This window comes from Scardinius erythrophthalmus (assembly GCF_964197995.2).
Source record: "Scardinius erythrophthalmus genome assembly, chromosome: 18".
Classification (NCBI taxonomy): Eukaryota; Metazoa; Chordata; class Actinopteri; order Cypriniformes; family Leuciscidae; genus Scardinius; species Scardinius erythrophthalmus.
This window is the reverse complement of record NC_138238.1, coordinates 9,987,001-10,009,884: the sequence shown is the minus strand read 5'-3', so window position 1 is coordinate 10,009,884 and position 22,884 is coordinate 9,987,001. Positions and strand designations below refer to the sequence as shown.

Here is a 22,884-nt window from a genome sequence, read left to right as displayed (position 1 = left end):
GCAAGACCTCCTTAGTCAACCGGAGCATAATATCGTCGCTGTCGGGCGGAAACCTCATTTCTCCAAAAAAGCTACTTTTCAGGAAATTGATAAACTCTGGGGGGGTTTTTTATTAAACACCACATTGTTAAAGTTGATATTGTGGCTTCATATATGTTCAGACACTTGCATGTGGCATTATATTATTCAGATTTGACCAAAATCAAGTTCAAATGGCGTTACAAGGTTTTTGACCATGAATTTCAGAGAATTTTGGACATAACGTGTTTTGTCCGTCATTAGTAAGTAGATTCAATTATTTTTTCATCAACTTACAGGTTATAACGTTTACTGTAGCTATATGGTGGCCGCTCAGTTTTTCTATAATTTGACCAAATTCTCTTGTTATTAGAGACAAAGTGTTATGCAAAGGCTATTTAAGACCGTATTGGCTATGACTTGACGGCTAAACTTAGACGCTCTTCTCCGCTACTCAATTAGCCTACATAAAACATTAGTCTTTTTATATATATATATATATATATATATGCATATAGTGTTTTTTGAGTAAAGAAAATGCTGTACTTATTCAAAGAATCAGTTCTTTATTTACACTTGTATTGCAAACATGCAGAGACAGTCCAAATTGCGTGGAGTTTTGAGGTTTTACCGACAGTTTGAGGATCCAACGGACTTGCAAGGTTTAGTCACAAGCACTTTTGAATACTTTCATTGGTTAAATACAGTGTTTGCAAAACCCACAGACAGACATAAAGGGTTAACAATACTAATGAAAAAAAAAGACGAAAAATGGAGATATGAACTTTCCGTCCCACAGCGATGATATTCTACTTTGGCTTGTTGGTTTGGTAACATTTTATTTTGATGGTCCCTTTTGAACGTGTTGTTGACTATAAGTAACTTTGCAACTATATGTCAACTAACTTTCATTGGAGTATAAGTAGACTGTCTGCTTAATATCTGCAAACACTTTATTGTGATGGTCCTCTAACAGACACTCTACTGACTATAAGTAATTTTGCAACTACATGTCAACTTATTCTAACCCTAACCCTACCAGTCTATTAATACTTAACTAACACTCTAATGAGAGTTAGTAGACATGTAGGTGCAACATTACTTATAGTCAACAGAATGTGTTAAAGGGACCATCAAAATAAAGTGATACTGTTGGTTTTTATAGATAAACAGTTTTAGACAATGGATATATCAAAAGAGAGGCACATTTGTCAGCATCTTTTGATTCCTTCTTTGTTTATGATTTCAACAGAGTGTTCCAAACCATGCACACCAAGATAAGCCGGCCTAGCCCAGAATGGAAATTCATGCTGGTCTCAGCTGGTGTTTTCAGCAGGGATTTCCTCAATACTGATAAGCTTATAGCCTTCTTTGGTTGTTTTCAGGAGCACTGAAGTTAATGCGGTTAAAAATCAGTGTAAGTGCATCGATGATCGTCCTCCAAATTACACCTCATCAGCAGCTCCCTGTCCGGCTATAAACTGGACGCACGCCTTTTAATCAGATACATATTACTATTAACTATCACCGTTCGTTGCAGTGGCCTTGTTTGACAGATCCCTATCAATGTATTGATCTGCAGCTCCTCTGTTCCCTCTGTTCACAGAGACAAGTGGGCAATCGAGACTATCTGTCGCTCTGCTCTTTCAAACGGCCATAAGCATGCGATCTTCATCATTCCATCCATCAGCTGCTCCTCAAACCGCTCTGTCCATCCATTCAGCTCTCGTTTGTACGACTTCCGTGCGATAGTTTTGCTGGGGGAAGTTTTCGAGCGGTGGATTTAGTTAGTCACCCCTTTCATTAAGCAGATGAGATTCATGGATCATTAGTATTGATAGCTTGTGTCTCTTTCCTCCGCGTTCTGAAACGAGAGCAAAAACGCAATACGGATAACAAAGACATTTTTAATGTACGTTCAGAAAATGTGCTTTGACTGGTCGCAGTCCCTTTAGTAGAAATCTCTATAATTAGAATCGATAAGCAATTTAATTAGCTTCAGCTGTCCTGCGATGCTCATGTCTGTTTTCTCTTTCATGGCGTAACATGGCAAGAGAATGAATGGAGGGAAAGAAAAGAAGGGCTGAAAGGAAAGATGTAATTGTGAGACTGTGACAATGTTGCCGAAAAAAGAGAATGTAAGACATCAAGAGAGCAAACAAAGCTACATGATGTGCCACAGAAACGGACCAGAGAAGAGCAGGGAGACGGTGACTTGGAGCCGAGAGAGTGAGACGGTGCGTGCTGAGCCTTCGCTGCCTGTGAAGAGTGTGTCAGTGGCTTTGTGATGAGCCCTGATTGGATCCGGCACTGTGTCTGATTTACATATGTTTGCCATTGTTACTGGGGTTAGTGAATATCATGTAGCTGGTCTAGTGGGATCTGCGACCGGCCCCAGCGAAGGCTCGCCCGGAATTACAAGCAGCTCTGCTTCGCTCGCTCCCGTTTCATCCCTCCAATACTCCCAAACGCTGATCTCTCCCTATCTATCTCTCAGCTTCCCTGTTCTGCTTTTCATCTCTCTCTGCTTCAAGAATATCTTTGTATAGAGCACGCGTTCTCTGGCTTCTTCTCTCTGGTTTCTCTTGTTTTCTCTCGTATTTCTCTCTCTCTGTGGTCTCAGGTCTGGATGTAGGGGTCTATCGCTCTCTTTCTCAGGGTCAGGTTTCCAGAACCTCTGGTGTGTGTGTGTGTGTGTGTGTGTGTGTGTGTGTGTGTGTGTGTGTGTGTGTGTGTGTGCGTGTGTGTGTTTGTGTGGGGCAGGGAACATTGGCTGATCGCTACTCAGTCAGCTGTTAAATTAGATTCCTCTGCATGTCCTTTAGCACAATGCAGCCAAGACAAGAACTAGTAACATAAACACACACACACATCAGGCTTGAAAGTGCTTTATGCTCAACAAGAGTATTGGAAAAGCAACACTCATGTGCAAAGGAAATTTTTAAATAACATTTAATGCATTAAATGCGAGTATTCAGGAGCGCCATGCAACTTTTTAAAATGTATTTATTTTAGCATCTTTAACCGTCCTGGCTCGCTTTATTCCTTAGGCAATATATGGCCAAAAAGTAATAATACATTATTTGTGTTAAATGTTTGGGGAATGTTTTCTTAGGAATTAATACTTTTATTCAGCAAGGATGCATTAAATCAATCAAAAGTGACAGTAAATGCATTTGTAATGTTACAAAAGATTTCTATTTCAAATAAATGCTGTTCTTTTTTAAACTTTACTATTGAAAGAATCTGCGAAAAAATGTATCATAGTTTTCATGTGACACTGAAAACTAGAATAATGATGCTGAAAATTCAGATTTGACATCACAAGAATAAATTATATTTCAAAATATATTTCTAAAATTAGTATACAATAATACAATTTCACAATATTACTGTTCTTACTGTATTTTTTGATCCAATAAATGCAGCCTTGGTGAGCATAAGAGACTTGGAAAAACTAATTACAATGCATGATTAGCAATGGATTAGCAATGTCCATTAAAAGTCCGTTCAAAATCTATTTGGACGAAAAGTTTTTTTTTGTTTTTTTTGCATGTCATGGAATAATGCTCCTAAAAGCATTAGACTAATTTACTTCAACAGTTTAGTCAAATGAGGGCAGAATAATGTGAAGTTTGAGCTGGTTTCAAAGCCAGAAGTTCTTAGTACACCATGCCCTGCCATTGATACCAATTTAGAGTTCTAGGACAGTTCATTCCCTGCGGTGTAGCACACAGTCTCATGCTCTAAGACCATCAGATCCACTTCACGTCTGGAGTATAATGCCTGCAAATCTCTGTCTTCTTTATTGCGAGAGATTTCTTGTACGGCAGAACGACATCTGATATCACTGAGGTGAGCTGAAGACAGCTTGCGGCATCGTGTTTAATCCCACGTCGGCGCAGACAATGTTTTCGGCTATTGTTCTACAGTTCAATTACAGAATTACTCAAACACTGTGGCGATGAGCGCTGTAAGAAATTTAAATCAGCTAGAGGAGCAAGCAAGTTACGATTAGAACGGGGGCACGCTGGATTTTCAGCAGGAGAAAGTAATTTAATTAAGGGTTAATACCTGAAATGCGATTTGCTTCGTTAATTATGAGCCATACTATTATGATATGTGCGCAAATAAGCCTATTTGCATGATTGGGACATTTTTTAAAGCAGAATTTAACAGATTTTCCCCTAAAATCGGCACAGAAATAGCATAAAAGGGCAGCGGATTTTGTCTGGGTCTGAATGAGCAATAATGTCACTTCAGAAGTGATGTATGCTGATGTCATTCACTGAAGCAGTTTCTTCTCTTTCACACACACACACACTTCACAGGGGTAACAGACAGCCTAATGGTCCCTGAATAAAATAATATTCCAGCTGACAGGCCATAGGACAGCCCTAATTAATAAAAGTTATTAAAAACTGTTGTCAAGGGACAAAACGAATTAGAGCGGTATTATGAATCTGCTCAGGTAGGGACTATAATAGTAGGTCAGATGCAGGAAGAAAGCGAGAGATGGGCAAAACTGGGTCTAGACTAACTGGACATAGATTTTGGCCAGTTGTTTGCGTTCGTTTACATTCAAATATGTGTCGCTACATGTATAACGTGAAACCATGTTGACGGGACAAAACAAATGTGACAGAGTGGAATTATGGGTGGAATTATAACCATGTCAAGATGACAGATATAGACATGCTGATGAGCGTCACGCTCTCATTTCTCTTCTTCACTTCACGTCTGTGTTCCAATTTAACCTTCATGTTCTGTTGAAATCGACTGTTGTTTTTATGTTCAGTGTCCCAAATGATATTCATATAAAATAATGATTGTACATTTAAAATTGGCTTCTTATTTTCCTTTCAAAAAAATGTCTCCTTTCAAAATGATCCTTCCATTTTTTTCCTCTGACTTAACCAAAACCAAGTGGACACAGATATTATTGAATCTTTTTCCCTCTCTTGAAGGCCCCAAAAACACTTAATATCTTTTTAAAATGTCTCTTTCATAGAGGGTATTTTAATTGTACTATCAGGTTTAGGTCGCCATGAAATCAAAATTGACGCATTCAAATTTTTTTTATGGAATATTGCAGTATTTTTTTATAAATGTATCCATGAACTTCATTATTATTATTTTTAATCCATATTCCCTCATAATCTTTAATCAAAATAACTTCCCCTGCCTCTTGAAACAACATCTCTTCTCTTCTCTGACGACAATAGCAAACCCCAACCATCCAATCAATTCCTGATGGACAATATTATTATATTATTTATTATCATCAATATTATTAATTATCAATTATTTATCATTAAATGAGCTTGCAGCATATTAAGCTGAAACCACTCAGAATTTGAAAAGCAAAAACAAAAGTTATCTCACAAAAATCATCAAACTGCAACAAAGCAGGAGTGTGCACTATCCTCCGATCACCTGTTAGAAGAATAGGTTTGGAGATGGAAAAGGAGAAAAAGACAAGGGGCCCTATCTTGCACCTAGCGCAATTGACTTTGTACACCGACGCATGTATCATTCCTATTTTGCAAATCATAGGCTACATTATTACAAGGAAAAATATTACCACACGAGGGAAATCATTGTTGTGTCCATGAAGATGTGAAAAAATAGGCATAAATCTAGCTTACACATTTACCCAAATGATCATACGCCTGTTTAACCGAAGCAAATTTGGGTGGGTTTCTCCCATCCACAATGTCACTTCTCTGTCTTTTACGGCCCTGACGAGAACGTCAGTCTCCTCGGCTGTGAACCGCTCCTGGCGCGCGCCTGGCAAATCCGCCATTATAATAGCAATCCGCCATGGAACAAGCGCGTCTGCTCTTAAAGGGAATGTGAGATGACGCTTTGATTGGTTTATTTCACGTTACGCCCAAACCACACCTATGAGTAATGAAGCTACTTCAGACCAACCCATTTTAGATTTGCGTCGGGCGCAAGAGTCGTTTATCCCGCCGGTATAATAGCAACAGCGCCCAAGATCCGCCCACAAAGTTACTTGCGTTTCGCGTTTGATACTTGCGTTTCAGATCGTTAAAATAGGGCCCTAAAGCACTAAGGGGGAGCTGTAAGATAGCCACATATTTATAATAAATAAAGTCGAATTATATGCATCTACTGTTAGTATTTGTATACTTTTTTTTTTAGCTGTTAATGATTAATACATTATGAAAATATTTTTAATATTAAATAAGGTCCCTCTCTTCCCTGCACCATCCATCGTCTCCCATGTTTCCTCTCCATCTCTGTACATCTCTGTTGATGGCATTGTTTTTGAAAATGTACAGTACGTCTGTTTGCGTCTATTAACTATCATTGCTGGCATTTACAACGTCACATGCCTGCACGTTGAACGCCATTTTTAATAAGCCCAAAAAAATGCAACCCACAACCCATGATTTTTTTAACCCGACTTACCTGAAGAAGAAGTCCAAAGTCAGATATTATAAGTGAACTTGACAACTCAACAGGTTATAGGTTATAACAGGATGTTATCACTAAACATAAGATATTAACTTAAGTCAAACTCTTTTTCTTCTATTTTTATCTCTCTAGGTTTGGATTCATGATACACATGGATTCCTGAAAGTGTATTATTGATTTGCAATAGGCAGCTTTTGTTTTCTCGGTTTTATTAGAGATGAGAAGAACAAATTTCCGAGCCTTCTAAATTAGTTTGTTTCTCATTCCTTGCAGTGGGCGCGAAGGGAGCGATCGTCCCCCGGAGTCTATGATTAGCGCAAGCTTAAAATTTTTTTGAACGAGCAATCGGGAAAGGAATAAAGCAGAGAGCAGTGTAAATGGTGTGATTTGTCTAATTAAAATGGATCCTACTAGACCACCAATATTTTTGTTTACTGACTAAATGTCTGCTGTGTTTTGGGAAAATCGTCCCCCAGTGTCTCCCTCCGTCTGAAGTCTGTAGATAACCATCAATATTAACCATAGCAAAAGAGGTTGCACTTTCTGTTTACACTCTCCTCAGTGTGTGTGTGTGTGTGTGTGTTATCCAGCTTAATTTTGTGCATTAGAACCCCCACAATCTGGACAAAATGGGGTGGTTATCATATTTTTAAACCTACAGGAAAACCTGATGTTAATACAGAACGGTCATGTACTTCTTTTGATTTAGTATCCCAGATACTTTTTTGCTTTTATTGGAGTTCAAAGAATATAAAAGTAGCTTATTTATATATTATGATCCGCACTAGCTCCGAGGGAGGAATATATGAGAAATAGTTGTTTACTGCTTTTGAAGTGCCCCCTTTCCCTGTATTAGTCTTTGACTGGGAGCTTTAGGGGGCATTGAGACATGTGCTCGGGTCCTGCGGGTGCAATGCTACATCCATACAGTTCACCTACTGGGATAGAGAGAGGCAGTGCTGTCTTTAATGTTGAATGTCTGCATATCTAAGATGTTCTCTTGTGCATTTCACCACAGGGCTTCACGGAGAGAAATCTATAAGGGCCGTGTTGGATGTTTGCATCTGTATGTATGTATGGTTTTGTGCGCATGCATGAGTTGGTTCTCTGGGTGTCAATACAAGTCATTTTGTGGCGTTCACTAACACCCCCCACAGTGAAATCACGTTGGTCCAAAAGAATTGTAATTCCTAGTCTTGTTCCTGATTACTAAACATCATGGATGGTATTTGGTGTGTCATTCCTTATCAATACTGTGTGTGCGGATGGATGGATGGATGGATGGATGGATGGGGATAGATAGATAGATAGATAGATAGATAGATAGATAGATAGATAGATAGATAGATAGATAGATAGATAGATAGATAGATAGATAGATAGATAGATAGATAGATAGATAGATAGATAGATAGATAGATAGATAGATAGATAGATTTGCAAATTGTTGTTGTTTTAACCATAAATCTCATTATGCTTTGTTAGATTAATGCTTGAAACATGAAAAAACTATTTGCCAATGAGATATGGAAAATACACTTTTGAAAAGTTTAAGAAAAACTTAAGTCTTAAAGTCTTACACATTTTTTGTTTTTCTAATAAATTTGTTGTTTTAATAAAGTTTTTTTCCAGTAGCTTCTTAGTAAAAGCGTTTTCCCCTGGCACACATTCTCAGGCCTCTTATTCTTAGTCGACTAAGACAGACTCAGTTGTAGTTACAGAAGTAAACAGTTCTCACTCTCCAAACCTAACAGCAACTTCTCCTCCGTGCCTGCTGTCCTCTAGAACACAGCAGACCTTTGTGCTTCCGTTGATCCCAAATCCCTTCTGCCGTTTGCACGGGAAATCACTCGCACGTCTCACATTGCTGTCCCCACAGAGGGTTTTATCATCTGGAAAAAAACAATAGCATTCTACACTGCTGTGCTCACCATTTTAAGAGTGCTGCTGTCTCACAGCGCTAAATTTCACCCTTCAAACCTGCTTTATGTCACCGTGTTACAACTAGGTGAGACAGACACACCACAGCAGCTCTCATTCTTACGCTTGAGTTCACACACTTGGTAAAAGTGCTAGTGGGTGTGTGTGAGAGAATGAATGCATTGGCCTAATAGCTGGGAGAGAAGAAATGGACCCTATGACTCACAGATTGAAATAGATTATGTCTGCTTATAAGAGGGGGGATCCTAGCCTTACCGAAACCTCTCACAAGGCCTGTGCCCATAGCACTCGGGGGCACCGGGAAGGACCCGTGCTTGGCCGACGTGAGAGAAGCAGCAGCCCAGCCTTGGAAATGATTTCCTAAGTATGCTTGGGAGGGGCTTTTCAATCCAATTTGCACCAGCAGAGTGCTTGGCAGTAATCAGACTAGAGGCGTGGCACGAGCCCTGCGGCGATGGAAGAGAGGCGATCAATACCGGCTGGCCCCGACCAGCCCAAATTCACCCTTCACTCAATTTCAATTTCAATTTCAAAGTACTTTATTGGGATGATTGTTTTACATACAGTATTGCCAAAGCATCAATACCACAATAAAGAGGTGGATGTAAACAGTAAAAAAAAAATGGTTACACTTTATTTTAAGGTGTCATTGTTACAATGTAATTATACATTTAAGTAATATAAATTAACAACATGTACTTACTATAGGGTTAGGGTAGGATTAGGATTTGTTTGAGGGTTATTTGCTTGTAATTATGCATAATTTACTGTTATTACTATGGTAAGTACATGTAACATATGTAACAAGGACATGGTAAAATTAAGTGTTACCAACAAAAAAAAAAAAATTAATAAAATTATATTTTTAAACAACTACTTTTATTCCACAAGTGCACATACAATTGAACTTTGACAGTAAATGCATTTAATATGTTATGAAATATTTCCATTTCAAATACTTTCTATTCATCAAACACCTGTAATATACAACTGATTTCAATATTGATAATAATAAGAATTTGAGCAACAAATCAGCATATTAGAATGATTTCTACAGGATCATGTGACACTGAAGATTGGAGTAATGCCTCCAAAAAAATTATATTATAAATTGTATACACATATATACATTGTATATATACTGTGTGTGTGTATATATATTTACTATATATATAACATTTTATTTATATATATATATATATATATTATAAAAAATAAGAAATGTATATATCTCTTCTTTGAATTATATATTTTTATAATTACTTTATATATAGGCCTATTAAATCATTATTCTAGTTTCTTTTTTTCCACAAAAAAAAATATTGAGTTTATGCTGTCTGTGGGCATACACACACATTAGTACTTTGTTGTTATTATTATTTATTTATTTGTGTGTGTGTTTGAAGCAATAGATTTGTATGAAAATATCCTGTTCTGTTCTGTAGTTCTTGATGTAGCAGCATCTTCTATACTTGCTGGTCTTGTGACAGTCACTTACACGCCTGTCCAATCCACTCGCAAAACATCTCAAACTTCAAGCGGAGCTCTGAGCATCCATGATCTGCTCCACTGAGGATTTTTATTTCTTCCCGTGTTTGTGTCGAGCATTCGCAAGCGTTTGCCAACAGCGTTAATCAAAAATTGCATAAGTCCTCCCTTTGAAACTGATGAAAGGTCTTGAGTTCTTGGCAATCTTGATATCCATCCATCTTGCAACCTGTGGAGTGGCTGCCGTGGTCCCGGTAGTGAGGCTGAGGGTTAAATCTTGGCTTGAATGACTAGGATGCCCCACTTACTCTCCCCATTGGGAAGGAAATAAATTAATTTAGCGAGCATCGGCTGGGGCTCTAAGGCTGGCGGAGGGTGGAGGAATAGAGGTTGGGGGTGGATAATACCATTTAGCTCATCGCAGAAATCATTTACCGGAGCAATTTGACGACAAGGATCGAGGGATGTTTTTAGTTTGGCATGGTCTCAGTCATATTGATGGAGATCTTTCTCTCTCCTCCTTCGGTTCTCTCTAAAGCTCACTCTTCTCATTTCTGTCTTCCACATTTATAAGCTATCGAGGTCTCATTCTACAGAACGATGTGAAAAGGGCACTGATTAAATAAAAGCCGCCGCAGTGGAGGGCTGTATTAAATATCAATTTCTGATTTAAGTTTATCAAAAACAAAACCACATAGCAAGTGATTTTTCTCCGCTCCACGGCCCTGCATAGTTCTCTGCTCAGCTCAGACTCTCAGTCTACCCATGTAAGATGAAGGATGAATGGTTTGTTTCCTCTATATGAAGCCTGGATGTATTTCCTGTGTGGTTTGACACTTTCATAACAGTGATGGACATTTGAAATAATCTCAGGATTTGTGTAATTCAGTGTGTAGACTTCTGTAGTGTTATTAAATGTGTGAAGAGACGCAGAGAGGTCAGATCTATGATGTTACAGCAAGCTTCTGTGTTTCCCTTCAGCCAGTGCAGCATGGGAGCTGTCCGTGGTGCTGAACTCTGTACAGTAGATGTGATGTAATGTAATGTAACAGTAGAGTTGGACAAAAATCTGAATTTGCTCTTTATATTGTAATTTGAACAATTTGAATTGGAATGACAGAAATAGGAATTCACTAAATTGAAATTAAAAGAAATTCAGTTGTTTAGAAAAGAATCTATGTCTCTGTCTGTTTAAAAAAATAAATCACATTTCCTGTCCTAGTTAAAAAAAAAATCCTTATGTGATAATTCATTATAAGATCATTAAAGACTTTTTTTATTATTAAAATAATAAAAGTTGTCTGTTACTGTATGATTTTCTTTCATTCTTTAAATTGGAATTATAATTCTGCATCCTGTTAGCAGGAATTCCATTAGAATTTAAAAGGCTTCTCAATTGACTGAGAGAGTTCTGAGGAACTCTTTCAACTGACTTCAGACATTTCAGCACAACTTTTCTCTCTCATCTGTCTCTCTCATCTCTCGGTAACCTCACATCATGTAGTGGTCACTCTCTGACCGCTGCGATGACGGACAGTCCCAAAGGTTCAGTTTTACAGCATATCCACTCGGCGTCTGTGGTGGAGTACGGTACAAGCTCAGGTCATCACTCAAGCTCTCTGTGACCGCAGGCGGATCTAATGGGAGCTAATTGGGCGTCAGCTCTCTTAGGTCATTTTCGCTTAACCTTCTATAAAAAAAAACAAAAAAACATAATGCACATAAAAACAACAAGAAAACAGAGGTCAGGCGGGTTTAGAGACCAAACACCTTCAGCACAGGTGTAGGACGGAGAAAATAAAGCACATTATCATGTTTGCAGGTGCAAGAGCCGGAAAGAAACGCGTCGAAAAATGTGAGGCTGGATTACTGACTGTTTCATCCGCCTCATAGCCCACCAGATGCAAAGGAAGCCGCTCTCTATCCTTCATCTTATCTTTGGAAAATGTGGCTTACTCGTCCATTTAGCTCTCTGCACACGGCAATAATAAGGTGATTTCAAGCGAAAGCCATTTCCGGAAGACTTTGAGCGTGCGAGCACCTCAACTGAATCCCCCCACCTTGCTTTCTGCCCAGACCCCATGATGGAGCGGAGGCCACCCCTCCCTGTCAGGCTTATGTACTGTTTTTCATGCCGATGGACAGACCACACCCCCATCGGTGCTTTGAGATGGGGGGGCTGCATCAATACTGCTTAATGTTTTAGTGAATTACAATATCCACCCCAGGCTATGGCTGCCTCGCTCATTTTCCCTCTGTCTGACTAGGAAAGAGTAAGACTCGCCCTGGATGGTGCAACTTGAGGAGGGGGATAAAAGAACAAGATGCCGAGCTAGATGTACGAACACGTATACCGAGAGAGACAGACTTCCACATCAAATCAATAGAACACCCTCACTTGTCAAAACTTAGTTCGGCGCCCCACATAACTGGAGTTGCATGTACGGGCATGTGTGTTTGTGTATCAAACTGTACGCTTCATCAAAATGGGGCTGCACGTTGCGTCAGGGTCTCGGGTTGAGCTCCTGGAACTTCGAGACAATTGTAAGGAAGTGCAAACAGATAGAAAGAACTGAGAAGTAATAAAATTCCCCAGTTTCCTTATTACCCATTCCTTCTCTTCTCACCCCTCCATGCCTGTCCATCGGCGTTCGGCCACGGAAGAGTGCTTTTTTCATTTGGATAATGGAGCATTGACTCTAATTGTGAGGACAGCCTCATTTGTTTGCCAACATGTCAATGGCCGGGCCTCTCATTGTTTCCACTACATTTACATTAATGCATTTCTCCCCACTTCTATTAAACTGCAACCCTCCCTGGCCAAAGCTGCTGCTGCTGCCGCCTAATGCTGCTTAGTCAGTGAAAAAAGGTTAATAACAATCAAGCAGAAATGGGAAAGAAAGGCTCTGTGTTTCCTACGGCTCTTCATTGGCCTTCTGTAATGGACAGCGGCTGAAAAGGCGGAGGAAGCAAAATTCTGCTGAGATTTTCTCTTTTTGTAATTTTATTTATGGCCTTTTTAGCCCATATTAAAGGACAATTGAGAAAGACAGCAAAGTTGAGGGAATGGGATTGGGATATCGAGAGCCTCGAGAGCCAACAGCTCACAAGCAACAGAGATTTATGTATTATGTTTCATTTGAATCATTTTCAATATATGAATCTTTTAATATATTATCTTATATACTAATATATATTGTATACTAAAATATATGCTGACAATTTTATCTTATTTTAATAATAAAATAGTATTGTAATATATTATTTTTAATACTTTATCTACATTTAAATAGGCTAATTGTATTTTTATAAAAACATTGCATTCAGATTTCACAATTTAATTATTTGATCTGTTTGTCTATTTAAATTTTTAACTTTGTTTTTTTTTTTTTTTTTTTTTTTTTTTCTTGTTAGAAATTAGACATGTAGGAGTGTGTTTCTTGGAAGTTCATTTTAATTCTACTTCATTAAATTTGAATGCAATTCTGCATTTTGTTTTCTAAATTCAAATCAGATTCAAGTATGTTATTGTTTGCTCAACTTATTATGTGGTTCCAAACAAGAAGTCGTTTGTGTCCAGGGGTGCCTGGTGTTTTTTTTTTTTTTTTTAAGCTTATCAGATTTTGATTAATTAAGGAGCAGGCAGAGTAAGTGAGTGTAACAGAGATCCCATTACCCAAAAGTTGGTTAAAGGAACTGTTATTGCCTCTCTTTGCCATGAGCTCTCAGGACGAGTTCAAACTCCAAGGGTTCTAAATTTGTGTAAGATTAATACGTTGATATGAGTCCCTGGGGGTAAGCAGCTTTTATATAGCAAGATTCAGACAGGTACAGTACAGCACACAAACACACATTTACAGAAACACACACGTATATTGTACTGATGACCCAGTTGCACCTGTGCTGACAACAGCACTCTGCCCTAGAGAGTAGCCCTCATCTGTCATCACACACACACACACACACACATCAGTGTTTTACCATTGAGATTAGCCAGGTCATCTGTCATTACAAACACGCACACACAGTGCACTACCAGAGAGATTAGCCATTGAACGTCAACACACTAACACACCTGCATTCTGTCCAAATGAGTACTTCTCATCATCTCACAACGCACACACTCCCTAAAATAAGCCATCTGACCATCTGTAGTATCAATGTAACACACTTTCATGCACATAAACACTAGTTTACAGACCCAAATGAAATAAAAAGTGGAGTTTTTTTAAGACTTTTAGTCCATGTCTGTTGCAGTAGCACGTTTTTTTATATGAAATATTATTTTTTAAATTGTTATATTGTTTTATTTTAATAGCATATTACTTTAACTTCTAAAAACATTACTATCTCTTCTTAATGTTCCTTCCAAACTTCAACAGGAAATAAAAAACATTTCACAAAGTCAGTCTCCTCCAGCACAAATGATGACACCTGTCGGACATAGAGAGAAAAATTAAGCGCCGTCACAATCCTAATGTTCGCTGATAAGATTAAAAAACATCGTGTTCTTCGGTGACTCAAAACCAATGGGAAAGCAACAGAGTAAAGAATCTCATTTGCATCCTCTTCATTGGAGAGAAATGGATGTGAAGAAAGAAAAAGCACATTCATTTACATGCTGATACACAGAGCGAAAGAAAGACACCTCTTCAGACCTAAATGAGGGGGTAGATACTCATTTAATTCCAGCGTGGAGACAGAGAGCGGGAGAAAGCGTTAAGTGAGACTGAATGAGTGAAACAGAGGGAGGTGAATATGAGGGAAAATACCAGAAAGGCAGTGAAAGGGGGGAAACAGCAGCTTGTATTAGAAACCTGTAATTTAAATCAAAGGTTATAATCAAAAATTTATCAGTTAATTGATCTCGCACATGCTGCTTGCCAAGAGAGCAATTTAGAACCCTGTCGCTCGGGCTGCAAATCTATCGAGCGCTGCTCTATAAAGTAAGTTTGTTGCCTTGTAATGATCAAGCAGTCCTCTAATGTTCTCTGAGAGCTGATATGATAGGGCCCAGACAGAGCCCTTCAGCAGCCGGGACCCCACGCGTCTCAGATAAGACAAAGAAAAATCATTCCTCAGCTTCACTTGAAGGAACAGTCCAACCAAATATTAAAATTCTGTCATCATTTACTAACCCTCATGCTGTTGCAAACTTGTATGCTGTTGTATTTATTTTCTGTTTAGTTTTTCATTACAGTGACAGTTCATCACCACATCTGTCAAGTTCCAAAAATCTCCATAAAAGCACCGTAAAAGAAGTCATGTGACTTAGCTTTTGTTTGTGTGAGGAATGGAGAAATTCACTGATAAACAAGCATGCTCTTCAGTGAGGATTATTGACTGAGCTGAACTTGAGAACAGAGTCAGTCCAAATTATATAAAAGAACGGTCTCAAAAGAATTAGTCATTCACAAATCTGATTCTGAAGTTCAACTCACTGATTCAGTGAGTCGGTCAGAGCAAAGCAAATAACAACCTTTGTTGTTATTAAAATCCTCAAATAATCTATTGAATGGCTTTAGATAACTTTGAACACAGCGCACAATTCATTTGGACTACTTTTATGGTGCTTTTCTGTTTACTCTGTTGTCCGGTAACTTTTGGAGCTGGACAGATGTAGCCGCTATGAACTGTTGCTGTAAAATAGCTGTGTGAACATTCTTAACAATTTCTTCTTTAACATTTAACAGATTTGGAACAACATGAAGATAAGTAAATTATATATTTCGAAGAATAGTAAAGGCGAATATTAGTGTGTCTCACTAATAATGGTGAAAAAGGGTTGGGAGCAATTTGTCTCGGCAACAGGAACAGGGATTCGTATCAGTTCTTGGATTTTATCACTATAAATGGTGTTAATATCTAAGGCTTATCATGTATGATTCAGGTTGTCAGGTACAGTAGTTGTCCTAGAAGTTGTTCTGCCATTATCATGGAATAAGGTCTCATTCTCTCCTATCATGTTATCATCACAACCCAGACATACAGGGCGATGATCGCTTTTGTCACGTCTCATTGCAGGCATTGTTCCTTCAACAGCCAGAGAAACTGGATTAGTATGAGATACGTAAGAGTAAAACTGATAGAATCTCTCTTTTTCTGTCTTTCCAGGGTAACCAGGAGGCCCCAGCTCCCCCAGAAGCCATGGCTCAGCCGTACGCCCCAGCGCAGTATCCTCCCCCTCCACCTCAGAACGGGTTGCCTGGCGAATACACCCACCCTGGGCAGGACTACACGGGGCCCAGTCCGGTCCCTGAGCACGCTGCAGCCCTCACTATCTACACACCCACACAGACACACAGCGAGCCACCTGGCACTGACAGCAGCACGCCTTCCCTTACAGGGACTAGCAGCATACCAGTGAGTACTATTAGCAGCATCATTTTTATTTGATTTTATTTCTAAATTCTAGTAAAAAATCCTTTTACAAGTAAATAAAATGCTCTAGTTGGCTTTATATACTGTTATAGTTTTTAATAATATTTTTAATTTGATTTATTTTTATATTTTGTTTTCATTTTAATTTTATAATTATTTGTAAATTTAGTATTAATTTTAGTATTTTTGTATTTTAGTATTTTTTTATTTTTTTATTTTTTTTATTATTATTACTTTAATGTTTAGGTTGAATTTTTGGTTCAGTTTAAGTTTTTATTTATTTCCAATTAGCCATGTTAGTGCTTCAACTTATCATCACAACTAATTTCAGTTACTTGCCAAGGCAACATTTCTAATTTTAGTTCCCCTCCCCATCTAATATTTTTATTTTGTTTTATTTAATTTCAATGAACACAAATGTTAATGTCAACTTTATATTTATATAGCACCATTAAAAGCATTGATTGTTGACCAAAGTGCTGTACATTGTCAAATAACCACAACATTAAAACCATATACCACATAACAGATTACAATCACAAACAAGACCAGAAACTATACAAATAAGGTATGATTAAAAGCCAGAGAAAATGTGTATGTTTTGAGTACTTTAAAATCATTTAGTGTAGAAGGAACATTTACTGGTAGAAGTCTCTGGTTGTATAAACTTAGAGACCCTACTGGATTGGGAACAGATACTAGCTCAGAAATGTATGCAGGTGCAACTCTGTTCAAGGATTTAAAGTCCAGTAACAACACTTTAAAATCAAGTAATGTGCTCTCATTTCCACCTATAGGAGCCTGGCAGCTGCATTCTGTACCATTTGCAGATGGGCCAGAGATGCTTGGTAAATATCCATATAAATTGAATTACAATTATCAAGTCCTGTTGAAATAAAAGCATGAATCACCTTTTCAAAGTCCTTAGCAAGAAATTATTTTACCTTAGCTTGGACTCGAAGGTTTGTCACATTGAAGAGCACTATCAAAGAACAGACCCAAATTCTTCACTAATGGTTTAACAAATGAAAACAAATGACCAAAGTTTAAACAAGGTGAGCTAACAGCTTCTGAGGATTCAAAAACTATAATCTCAGTTTTGCCTTCATTGAGGAGAAGAAAATTTAAGGACATCCAGGCCTTTACATCAGCGAGACAAGCCAACAGAGTATCCAAACCCCTCTCATTAGATCCCAGGGGCAGATAGATTTGGGTATCGTCAGCATAACAATGAAAAGAGATACCATGTTTTTAACACAAAGGAAGCATATACAAGGAGAATAAAATTGGAGCAGAAATAGAGCCTTGAGGGACACCACATGTAAGAGGAGCTGTTTATGTAAATGTTTTTAACAGTTTAAGTGTTAGTTAACAATATTAACCCTGGTTGGCTGAAACTTTTTTTTTTATTAGGAAGTGCAACTTAATACTTGATTTAATAAAATTGTCTAATGCTTGTTGATGTAAGTGATCAGATCAAGATATACAAAATGTCTACTAAAGGAAACTGTTGCAGCTTGAAAGTCTTCTTTACCTCAATGGGAAATATACCATTAGATGATTATCTGTAGTTTTTCTGTTTATCTGCAGTTTTTCTTCTCCGGAATTGAGTCATATAAGGAACAAAATCACAACATCCCATTTTTAACATTTCTGCATTCAGATAAAGAGAAATTGGGGCTAGGAAATAGAAGAGTTCAAAATGAAAAGAACTATAAAGATAAAAGGACAGGACAAAATAAGAGACATTTAGAGAAAAACCATCCTTCTCCATTTAAAGAGTTCTTCTGCTTTCTCCCTCCATTTTATTAAGCTTTAAGCCATGGATATCACATGGCTCCATATCTTAAACCCCATGGAGCCATTTACCATGGCTAACAATATCACAAACGTCTCAATGGACCACTTAACGAGTGCTCTATCTGAGCATATGACAAGCACATGATGAAATAAAAGAAACTCTGAGAGGAGAGACTGTCCTTAGACCCGGTCCCGTGGGTAAGTTGCTCTACCCTTTCTTGGTTCCTATAGGCCTTTGATTAACACATACACTTACACTTGGAGGAAATGCAGGAAAAAAGGACAGATGATTCCCTGAGAGTCTTTTTATTTTTTTATTTTAGCCCTTAGATTTTATTAGATTTTATATAAAGGGCTGGTTTCAGGGCGTGAGAATCATTCTTTACAAGACCCCTATACTGTGGTCCTTGTAAAAATACTTGAGCATCAGATATAGTCACTATATTCACAGGAAATGTAGAACATTTTAGACAACCAGAGAAAGGGCATTAGAGAAGGGTGGGAAAGAGAAATTAAAGAGCATACACCTTTTCTTCAATGCAAAAAGAAGTACAAGGTCTTCCTGGCCTTGGGGGGTGGGGGGGGAGAACGGATGAAAAATGTAATCTTTTTCTCTTTCTGATTGGGATATGTGTAAAGCTCTGAGGTGGTGTGGTTTAAAGGAAGGAGATATAATCCCAGGCTCAGCAGATCGCAGAGAAGCGATGCTGACAGGCCCAGTAAAGGCACCTGAGCTCTGGCTGCATGGGCTAATCTACAGCTCGATTGGAGGATGTACTTAAACTGTCATTCTGGCCAAACCCACCAGGGAAATTCTTCCTTTCTCCCTATTTTCTCTCTCCCTGTGGAGAATCATTAGCAAAGAAGGAACACTACACCTCAGAGAGTGGACGGTAATCACATCAGATCACATATCAGATCACATCATCACAACAGCACAGACTCTAGATGCTCGGAACTCGGCGATAAAAGACTACTTACCTCTCTTTAGGGTACGTGCTAACAGTTTTCCACTACGACTGTCATATTGCCTTGGGTGGGATTGTCTAAACTGTGATTTGCAACTTGCTTAAACACAGCCGTACTGCTCAAAGAAGCGTGATGTTATGTTATTAAGGGAATGCCATTATTTCCTGCACTTATTCTTGGCGGCCTTCCCTGAGTAGTTTTTACTGTGCCATTGATAATAGTACTGCAGGTCTATGCGCTCTTTAAGCCTCCATATTTGTTACCGGCTAAACTTGTTGCGAGTCAGATTATAGCTCGTCTAATTAATTAGAGCTTTGCACAAGACTGAAAGGCCAGTGTCTTCTTTCTAGGTGACAGGTGACGGTTTGTATTCGCATCTCAGTGGGAGGCAGGGATGATGAGATCGGAGGGGAGGGTAGCAGAAGTGTGGAAGAACAAAAAAAATATAAAGCGGCTCAAGCTAATCCCTTTAAGTGAAGCGCTGGTTTGGCCCTAATCGGATGTAATCTACCTGCTTGGCAGCTTTCCAATCAGATAGTTTCAATTATGTGGTTGTAGGGGCATTCTGAAGGGGGAAGTGCTGAGCTGAGCACTTTGAAAGTGATTTGCAGATAACACTGAATGAGTGCGGCAATAGAAACGATTTAGCAGGACTCATTCCCCACCCAACTGCACATACTAACACAAGCACACACGAATGTGTGCAAACACAAGCCTTCTCTGACGTTGTGGTAGAGAAGGGGGCTTGGATGTTAGGTCCAATGTGGTGGTGTATGATAATGTTCAGGCAATTATTTCTTGGTGCTGCTTGGCTGCTCCATTCCTTGTGGAACGTGAAGTGCAGGGAAGTTGCTCCTCTACAACAGGAATGGAAACATGAAGCGCATCGGCTGCATGGAATGATTGTAGTCCAGCATTTGGAACCTAGCAAGAAAACTCAAATGAGGAGATTGATGATCTCCTTTGGAGGGATCTATATATAATGGGTTTAAGACAAGCACATTATAAATAAAATGTATTATTATTATTATATTATTATAATGAAAGCTATATATTTTTTGTGTATAAATGATTAGGTGTGGCATTTTACTAAAGCAAAAATGTTAGATATTAAAATGTTATTTTAATTACTTGAATGTTTTTATTTTATTACGTTGGATTTCCTTCCCGTTTAAAACTAGTTTTGTCAATAGAATTAAAATAATAGCAATTAATTTAATCATTTCTTACTGGCCTTTAGAAAGCAGAATGAGATAGCTTTTATATTAAAGTTCTAAATTTGATGAATGTAAATAAATCGCCTTAAAAATACATGGTCTAATTTTTCTGTAGCATCACCTTGCGGCCGACTGCTTTGAAAGCCTCTTTTTTAGTTCACACATTTAGCATTTGTTTTCAGGTTGCATGTGGGAACAATCAATTGAAACTTGAAATGACGCATGTTTACTAAAAAAAGTCCTGGACAGAGCATGTTAGAGCGCTAAATTGTCCACATTTGACATTCAGTAAATCATCTGGCATACTTAATCCCAGACCCTGGCAAATGGAACGTTGTGTAACATTCCAGACTTCAGTTGTAGTAATTGGCTGTCATAAACCTTTAGAGGGGCTAATATACCTACTTGGGGTTAATTTGTGGAGCTTTTCTTAGCTGACCGTAAAATCCTCCCATATGGATTTACTATTAGCTTTTTTGGCAGGATCCACCTTCTGAGACCCGAATGCAGGTTGCCCGAATGCAACCCGAGTGAGCAGTGAGTTTGCCTCCGCCTCGAACGTCGAACACTTTTAATTACTTTCACCTCGTCTGCGGAACTTGGGAGAGCAAAGCCCTCTGAAACCTTGTCTCTGAAAGAGACAGATGCAGCCCATGCTAGCTGCAATATAATTAACATGCAATTAACACAAATTAAAAGGCAAATTGCGCTGACGAACCCCCTGTAGATGGCTGCTTAGCAGTGACGATGAGATAATTAGATCCGAACCTGGAGTGCAGCGTCTCGAACGCGTACCTCTCCTCTCCCTCTCCTGGCCTGGTGTCAAGTCCTCCAGAGAAGAGCACTCCAAGCTGCCATGCTCAAGAGCAGGAGAAGTGCTCCGAATAAAGCCAGAGAGATTATATCATTATAGTCGAGAGTGAGCGAGCCGGACTGTGTGTTTTACAAAGCACTTGTTATGGCAATGCAATTGTCCTCATTTTAAGCAAAGCGTGCAAGATGAATGCGAAGTAGCCCCGTGATTTCTCTTCATTTTTATCACTGTCTGTTACTCGCTGCTGCATGATGACTTACATCTGAGAAGACCTAGTCAATACTTGTTCCCATAAAGTAAGCAAATCAAAGCCCTCATCCTTCTCTCCAGCACTTGGTTGGGCAGAGCGAGGAATCGGAGGCTCTCAGAGGCCACGCTCCGCCGGTCGGTAATGGGCGAGTCCGCGCCTTCGCACCGCTCACCTGTTAGACATGATAGATAGCTCGGCTCTCTCCAGAGCGACTGCAGACAGAGCATGTGAATGACCGATGGCACCGGCGTGATGGATGAGGATGAGGGAGCGGGAAGAGGTGCAGCCCAGGGAGCGGGGGCACCAGGGGGTAATTGCACCTCCGCTTGCCCATCCATCTGCTCGGCTTTCCATCTACCACCATCAGGCAGGGGCTACGGGCCTCCACTGCTCGCCGACCTCAGGCTGCATACACAAGGGGCAGGACGACAGGCTGTGTGGATCCAGAGCCGACCCGTGTGCTTTATCTTAACAGGGCTTGACTGTCTAAATAGCTGCGATGATTGATAGTGCCATTGTGCTGGTAAACACGGTGTCCTCTCACGGAGACCCTGGAGAGCCCATTGGGAGAGTCTGTGCATTAGAGAAGATGAGGAAGTTGTCAGATGGAAAAAGCAGAAGTTGGTGACCCTCGACATTTAATGGTTCAGAGGTTTTGCTGTTGTTATGCTGTATAACCTGTAGCAAGAGTTCAAACTTACCTTCATCATTCCCAAATAAGACTGATTGACCATGTGAATGGTCAAACTATTATGACCACGCAACACTCGGTAAACGCGCGTTTGTGCAGCTCAGAGTAGCTCACTCGCACTGTGTGGCTTGGCAGACAACTAGTCCAGTCCTGTCCCGTTCATCGTTCCCAAATAATACCGACTGACCATGTGACTTGTATTAGGGTGTATGTTTGGCAATATTTGAGCACATCATTCATAGAGAGCACCGGGACTAGTTGACTGGCTAATGGAACTACTTTTAAATACAAAATAAATGTACATTAATAAGGGAGAAAAGTTCAGTCTGGCCAAATTAAAGTGATGGTTCAACAAAAAAAATGAATATTCTGTCATCATTTACTCACCCTCATGTCATTACAAACCTGTACGACTCTCTTTCTTTTTCAAAGCACAAAAGAAGATATGTTGAACTATATTTTAATTGTTTTTGTCCATACAATGAAAATCAATGGGGTCTAAAACAAATACTTTGTATGGCATTGTATGGACTGAGACCTTTTTCAAAACAACATTTTCCTGCAGAAGAATATCAAACAGGTTTGGAACTTGGACTTAAGGGTGATTAAATTATGACAATTTTCATTTTTGGGTGAACTATACCTTTAAGCCACAAAGACAGCTCCTGTGTCTTTATTTTAGTTTAGTTTGAGGCAATAGTTTGTGTTGGACCACCATAATCCAGCTTTGCTGTGTGGCTCTGTGATTGTGCATATGATACATTAATTAGTTTGGAGCGTCGTCCTTTAACAGGAAAACATTTACTCTTAGCTTTGTGTTTGTTTTCCCTTAAAAATTGCCTTTGGTAAAGCTAGGCATGTTGTAGCCACT

At 39.0% G+C, this 22,884-nt stretch overlaps 1 protein-coding gene across 2 annotated transcripts in view; it reads left to right on the top strand.

Moving 5' to 3' along the window:
- rbfox3a (RNA binding fox-1 homolog 3a) overlaps positions 1-22,884 on the top strand; it is a gene marked incomplete at its 3' end in the record, with an annotated part of 283,492 nt that overhangs the window by 219,046 nt on the left and 41,562 nt on the right. For both annotated transcript variants that reach the window (XM_081392968.1, XM_081392967.1), the window contains exons 4-5: positions 16,006-16,254; positions 17,070-17,120. In XM_081392968.1, coding sequence (XP_081249094.1) covers positions 16,006-16,254; positions 17,070-17,120 — 300 coding nt within the window. The remainder of the gene's footprint in view (positions 1-16,005; positions 16,255-17,069; positions 17,121-22,884) is intronic.